The sequence below is a fragment of the Cicer arietinum genome, chromosome 3 (genome assembly GCF_000331145.2).
Source record: "Cicer arietinum cultivar CDC Frontier isolate Library 1 chromosome 3, Cicar.CDCFrontier_v2.0, whole genome shotgun sequence".
In the NCBI taxonomy this organism is placed as follows: domain Eukaryota; kingdom Viridiplantae; phylum Streptophyta; class Magnoliopsida; order Fabales; family Fabaceae; genus Cicer; species Cicer arietinum.
Genome location: NC_021162.2, coordinates 71,639,912 through 71,647,788, shown reverse-complemented (window position 1 = coordinate 71,647,788; position 7,877 = coordinate 71,639,912). Strand labels below are relative to the sequence as shown.

The following is a 7,877-nucleotide window of genomic DNA, read 5'->3' as shown; positions in this document are numbered from 1 at the left end:
TTAGAACATGTAGACATTTTAAACTGATGGCAGAGCCTTGGAATCACAGTTGAGACTTCTTAATCAGCCATCGGGTTCAACATCAACTTCATACAATTTGAATTACTCTAATAATATCAACATTCTTAATTTTTCTGAACAGGAAATGTTCGTCCGATATGATTCACATAATTTTATACCATCATATCCAACAACAAAGAAACGGGTGATTAGACTTAAAAGGATTTATTCGACCAAAACTTGTGGTCATTCTGGTCCATTACAGTCACTAACTCGAAAATTTGATCGATTTAAAGTTCGAACAATGGTGGTACAAATGTCTCCAAAACAGAAATGTAGGAATGTGAACAAAACACGTGATTTTTGTTTCTCATTATTAATGAATTAACACCACCCTTTTGGCGGAAGATTTACATCACATGACACTATTAAATATTTTCAATTCAAAAAAATTATGTTTATGTAGTATAATAAATCAAACATGGATTTATTCAATATTCAAATAAAAATAAAGAACTTTTAGGGTAATTATTGATGAACCAATATTATAATTTCAATAAAATAGTAGGTTGAAACGTGATTGGGATAGGAGCACCCACCCTGAATTCTACAAAGGTAATAATGATTAATATGAATGATTAAGCCCTTCCCCTCCCATTTGTCACCTTTCTTTACCAACCTGTGATGGTTTTTCTGCTAACAAAGCCCCACAGAGAGAATGGAATTAATAGATAACACTTTCAATACTCAAATCATCCATCTAATTTTCTAATTACTTGGCCCGCCAGAATGAGTTTTAAAGTTATATAAAACTAACTTTTTGAAGTTTGACTTTGATGGGCCTTCTTTGACTTAGCTATATATATTACTTCATATCCATGATCATGCGAATAATACAGCCTCTAACTCTGTAAGGGATTATTTAACAAATAAAACTACTTCAAAATGAACGAGATAGCCAGCGATTATTTAACAACGATTTATCATTGTTATGGTTTTAGATTATTTTGAAATCTTTGCACTAATTGAGAATCATCGTTAAGTCCAAGAAATAGAAAAATAAAACTTAAAATGATTACGTGAAGAATTGTTATATAATTAAAGTATGATACACTTTTATATAGCGTTCTTAATATAACTAACTTAACAAATTCTATCTAACCATAAGTATCTTTTAACTACCTTTAACAGCAGCTGCAATTTAGATCGGATTTACCCACAATGTAAAGGTTTACAATGTCATTAACCACGAATATGCAACTGCAATTTAAAACTATGATCATTATATAATATAAATCGTCTATCTCAGATTAACGGATTGAAAAAAAACTGTATTTTAGCATTCCTGATCCTTAATTTAGTGATTTTGAGAGAGGAATATTTGGAAAGACAATTGATTACTGACATTTGTAGAAGTAGCAGCATATATGCACATTACATATTTAAGGTGCAGCAGCAGCAGACCTTTACATAGAAGGTTACCTAATGTACATAAAGGAACAAACAAAAATTAAAAAAGCAAGAACTACACACACATCAATACATTCCCTCATGTTTAAGCAAATCCCTGATGTGAGATTTCAACCTTATTTAATTACACTTTACTCTTACCTTTCCATTACTAATAATTTCAAGTTCATCTCATGGGAAATAAGGATAACTCCAGAGGTTTGGATCATCACACATATTTTCTTGCACATCATAGTGATAATCAGTTTCAAAGTGATCAAAACGAGGAGGACTAATTAGCATTCCTTCAGCCATATTAACCAAAACATTAGGCATATCAAAGATCAAATCCTCATCAATAAACTCATTAATATTATTATTATTATTATTGTTTTCATTTCCACTTGAAAAAAAGTCTTGCAGTTCAACGGCATGGTTTCCTTCGGTCGCGAGTGCGTCTTTAGCTGCACCTACAGCAGCTGCAGCACTAGCTGCAGCCAACTGAATATCGCGAGCGGAGGAAGAAGCCGGAACAGGTAAAGAAGACGAAGAATTAGGAAAATTCAATTCTGCATTTTTTCCCTTAAGAGCAAGTGCAGCTACGTCATAAGCAATAGCTGCCATTTCAGGTGTTGGAAATGTTCCTAACCAAATTCTGTTAGGTTTTTTAGGTTCACGAATTTCAGACACCCATTTTCCACTGTTTCTACGCCTCACTCCTCGGTAAAGAGGGTGACGGCCGGTAGAAACTTTGGTCGACGATGAGGATGAGGATGATGATGCATGATCAGCAGTGTAGTTTTCAGGCATGGTGTTATTTTATGATGAATTAAGAAAGTATGTGTCGACGGTTGGTAGTTGAAGAAAACGGTTGAAGCCATTTATATATTATGGTAGTGAAAGTATGATAGCTGGAGAATGATTTAGAAAGGATAAGAGATGAAAGTGCAAACCAGTGATGGTGTGTGAAGACAGGTTGGTATATTTGATGATCTTGGTTGGAGACCGCGTTTTCTTAACATCATCCAAAAAAACAGCATACAAGCAGCTATATATTACTTCATCTCCAACATTTATGTCAAAATTCTTTCAACAGTGAAATTGCACTTTCTTTGTGCATTGATATTGATACATCACCAGTATTAATATTCCTTTCTTTTTTCATCATTCATTTCATGAATTGGAGAATACATTGTATCCGAAAAAACTCAAATCTAGCATTGAAAATAGATACATGTCTAAATTATTTTTTTTTAAAATGACATGTTTTATCTTATAAATTGTTTTAAATTCAATATAAAAATTTAAAATAATATGAAACTCAACCTCTATATATATGGAGAATAAAGATATTATAAAACGTCATTGATGTGGAAAATTTTGAGTGGCTAAATTTGGTTGGAGTGAGTTCTGTTTTCCTTTGTTTTATTAATTAATTAGGTAGGTTGTGGTGCATGATGGTGGTGCTCGTATTTGATATGCTGCATTTAGTAAAGCTTTCTAATTACTATATATTGTATATCATCGTTTGAGGTGTAAATAGGTTAGTTTGCCACACTTGACCTTGATTTCTTTGGTAAATTTTAGAGTTTGAGTTTTTCTATTAGTTATCATAAACTCATTTTACAAAATCACTTTATTTTTTTTTACTAAAGTCATCACTTAAGTAGTGAATCATTTAGGTGGCGAATAGTGTATGTTTTTGTAAAACGACTAACTAGTTAATAAAACAATGAATTAGGTGATCAATTTGGTGAAATATAACAAAAATTGATTTAGGTTGATCAATTTGTTTAAATTACTGAAAATGTTAACAAATTTATAATTTAACACAAACTACAAAATTTAATAATGTAACGTAATAAATTTTATTTATTTATATTTCTAGGATAGACATTCAAGCATTTAATTGACAACTTGAATGTTAAAGAAATAAAGAGAGTCATGTGATATCTTGGTGATATAATAAAAAAAAAAAAATAAAGAAAAAATAAGATGTTGAACTAGTATTTGAAAATTGTAGATTTACGTATATGAGTGTAAACAGATAAAACTGACATGTTGAAGTCATTTTACAACACTACACTATTTTTGTGTGAATTCAAAGTATCCATAATTCCAATATTCTTAACTTCTATTGGAGTCGAAGTAAACCAATTATCTGAGGGAAAACGCAGTAGAATCCCTTACTAGCCCACAAATATATTTTTTATGAAAAGGAGGGCTAGGCCCAAAAGAAAAACAACCACACCCATTGAGGACAGTTGTAGTTTAAATTTAGGAAATATAGCTAACAGGGGAACTTATGAATGGTATGGGGGTGAAGGGACCAATTCTGGGGTATCAGACAAATATTTCTTACTAATATCAATAAGGCTCTGTCAATTTTTCTGGCAGATGAGTTTCAAATTGGCTTACTACAAATGATAAAGAATTAGTAAAGGACTAACTTGAGAAATAAAAGAGAAAAAACTAATTCGTTTTAATAAAATAACTAGATGTTAATCCTTGCGTTGCACGGATATATTTTAATTTAAATGAATTTTTTAAAAAATCAAAATGAAGTTTTATGTTCCAATTTTCAAATGATTATTGATATAGTAGTTATATTAATAATATATATTCAATTTTATGAATGTAATTTATAGAAGAGAAGTACCGAACAATAAAAGACACATATAAATAGTCGAAATATATTTTAGGGGTAAGCAAAAAGACATATGTACTCTCAATTCAGAAGAAATTGAAGAAATTTATCATATTATTAAGTTCAATATTATATATTCTAAAAAGATGTATAATTGCTTACGACGTAGAGGCGAAAATGTGAAGTTAATTAATGCAGAAAAAAAAATCGTATTGAGTAGTAATATGGAATTAATGTGAAAGAGGTTGGACAAATGTTATGAAATAATAATTTGACTTTATGAAATAATAATCCATACGAAAACAAAACGTGGCGTGCAGAGGCGAAAATGTGACAAAAAAAAAACGTATTGAGTAGTAATGCAGAATTAATTTGAAAGATATTGGACAAATGTTATGAACAATAATGTGACATTATGAAATAATAATGTGAGATTAATTTAAAAAATTTAGAATAGATGTTATGAATTAATATATTAAAATATTAGATATCATATAAAATAATGGATGGTGTATATAATTTTTGAAAAAACTATTTAGAAATGAACAGAGAAAACTCTATATGAAGACGTACACGTCAACTCATTGACCGAGAAGATCAATATTTGCATATATGGAGAATATAATATAAGGTAGCAGCGGAGAGAATATAATATTAGGTGGCAGCGGAGTCTATTTTAAATACATATAATAGATAAGACAAAAGACTACAACATTTTTACCCTTATTATCATCTTATTAAAAAATATATATTAAAAGGAAAATTTATTTATTTAAGAAAGAACACAAGGATCGTCGAATTAGATATGAACCAATTAAGTATGATTATGGATGTCAAATGATTTTAGTAATTTTTTGAAAAAGCAAATGAACTTAATTGCTATTATTAATGAGGACCAAGGCGCAAAAAGAACATGGTCTAATTGCATAATACATCCAAAATCTTGCATCAAAGCACAATAAACCTATACACTAATGAAAGTAATGAAAAAATACAAAAATTTAAAATTAATTTTTATTTTATTTTTAATTTCATGTTTTCCACTAAATATGGAAATGACTCTTTAATCAACATTTAATAAATTAACAACTCATTAAATTTATGTTTTTTTAAGATTTTCTTCGTACTAAAATTTAAGTTGCATACAAAATTTAACCTATTACATATTAATATAATCTTTTTCTTAAAAATTATCTCTCTTTTGAAATGTCTTATGCGATATCTATTAACATACTTAAAATCTATTTTGTATTTACATATATATCAAATTGTACATATATATACATATATATAACAAATAAATATAGAGGGTGTAAGATTAATTTCGTAACTGAATTATCAGAATTAATTATAAGAATATTAAGAAAATTGTGAATTTGACATTTATCTTTTATAAAATATTAACAATACTAATTTTTAAATATTTATGGTTGAAAAAAATATAACAAATTAGTACAAATCTTCCTACCTCAAAAGACTACCAGTAATTACTAAATTTTGGTGTGATAAAAGTAATTTAAGTAGTGTATGATTCTGCCAATGGTTGAATCACATATTGGGCTATTGGACTGTACGGAAATAGAGAAACGTGAAGCCAAAATTGAGTGAGCTGCTATATATGGGCATTCGGATGGGAATGATACAATGATTCAAGCAAAGATACTTTTGTTCTAATGATCAAATATAGATACTTTTACTGCTGGAAAGCTACTTTCTTAATCTTTAATTACTACTACTTAAATCAATGTCCTCTAACTTTCTTACATGTCATCATTAAGCATTTTTTAGTCTTAGAAAACTCACCCCCACAAACATTATACATCACATATTTTGTTTAAGATTTATTCATTCAAGACTCAAATAAACTATTTATTCCACTCGAAATCAACACAAACAAAGTTAACATACATTAATTTTTTAGATAAAATATAAATAAATACAACATTTCTCTTTTAATTAATGATAATATTTTAAAAATACTCTTGATTTAACTTAACTTTTTCACCAAATTTATTAATCATATAAAATAATTTATTAGTTTCTTATTGAAATTACACGTCATACAATTTACACGATATGCTTGTATCAGTTGTATGCGTTGTGTCTCAACGTGAATCATATCAAGAAATGTTTTTGTTTTATTTTTGTGTTATTTAAATACGTTAAAATGGATGTCGGATTTCGACGTTATATATCAACGAGTGTTTACGTCGGATTTCAACGAGTGTTTACGTCGGATTTGAAGTATAATAATATAAAAAATAAAAATCATATAAACATATATATGGTATTGACATTAAATATTGTGTCAACAAATATTACTTTTTATTTTATGCGTTTTTGTCTTTATTTTAATTGTTTTCATTTTGTTCATTCTTCTTATGAAGCCACTAAAAATTCAATATTTAATCACTAATTTAAAGACAAAAATATTTCAGTCATTGTAGCGAATAAAATCGAATCGTTAAATTGCTCAAATTAAGCGGCTGATCATTTCTACAATTTTTTGGTCAATTTGACGGTAAACATGAAATCTCATGCATGAAGAAATTAGTATGGATTGTTCTATATATACATAGAGGGTAACAAAGTTCATATCATAGATACATATAAGGTAACAAAGTTCATATCATAATTGGAAAAATCATTGCCTAAATATATTGAAAGTAAGGTTACGTCTAACACTCTAACAATATAATTGTTTACAAACATGGAGTATTAATTTGACACAAAATAAAGATAAAAAGACTAAAGTGAAAAATAAAAAAGACAAAATCATGATGGTTTATGAGAGATTTTGAATATTCTCTGCGAGTGATATGTTTGGTGTTCTATCTTTTTGCAATATATATTACCAAATATAGATGGATTTCAAAATAAAAACTAAAAAACTCCTCTACGTACAGATGGAACATTAAAAAATATAGTTAATATTATTTTATAAGATATTCAAGTACTAGGAAAACAATAATATATTTTAGGATAACTCAATGTCGTATAACTTGATTTTGATTCAATTGTTAAAAAAGAATGTCATTATCAAAATCATAAGAATTATCCTATTTCAAATAAGTTTTAAGATTTTTACAACATTATTTCAATTTTTCATATAAAATTATCCAAGTCTTTCAATACAAAACACAAATTAAAATTATCATCATATGTTCTATAATGTTTGAATCTTTTATTAAGTGAGTCAGTTATTTGATCTACAATATAAAAAATAAAAAATAATGAATCCTAAAACTGCTTAGTAGACTCAATGTTTAATTGTGTATATTTAGAGAAATTTTACACTAAAAGTAAGTAACAATTTTATCTCTTGTTTATGAATGATTGTGAAGTTAGTGAATTTTTTATTCTTTAGATTTTCTTTTTTAGAATGTATAGGGTTAAAATTTTATAATAGATAAAAAAAGATTAAATGTTTAATTTGGATTGGAACTTGAAAATATATTATACTATAATATAATAAAATACTTCCTTTAGTTTTTATAAGAGACGGATGAGTAAGTTAAAATTAACGTATTTGATCCATATAATTTAGATTGGGAGTAAATTTTTTAATAAATAACTTAGCTCAAAATACAAGAGTCTAATAAATATATATTAGGGTGAGTTATAATCATTTGTTGGATTAGTGAAAATTACAATTTATTAACAAATTATTAAACAGAATAAATCATCTTAAAGTTACTTGTAGAGTCGGATAATCACCATCCATATATATATATATATATATATATATATATATATATATATACACATACTTAATAAAAAA

General features: G+C 27.4%; 1 protein-coding gene across 1 annotated transcript; it reads right to left on the bottom strand.

The window, feature by feature from the left end:
* Positions 1 to 1,290: 1,290 nt before the first annotated feature.
* On the bottom strand, positions 1,291 to 2,277 carry LOC101512292 (ethylene-responsive transcription factor ERF024). Its single transcript, XM_004494851.4, has one exon. The coding sequence runs from the start codon at positions 2,257 to 2,259 to the stop codon at positions 1,642 to 1,644; it is 618 nt and encodes a 205-aa protein (XP_004494908.1). The 5' UTR covers positions 2,260 to 2,277; the 3' UTR covers positions 1,291 to 1,641.
* Positions 2,278 to 7,877: the final 5,600 nt, after the last annotated feature.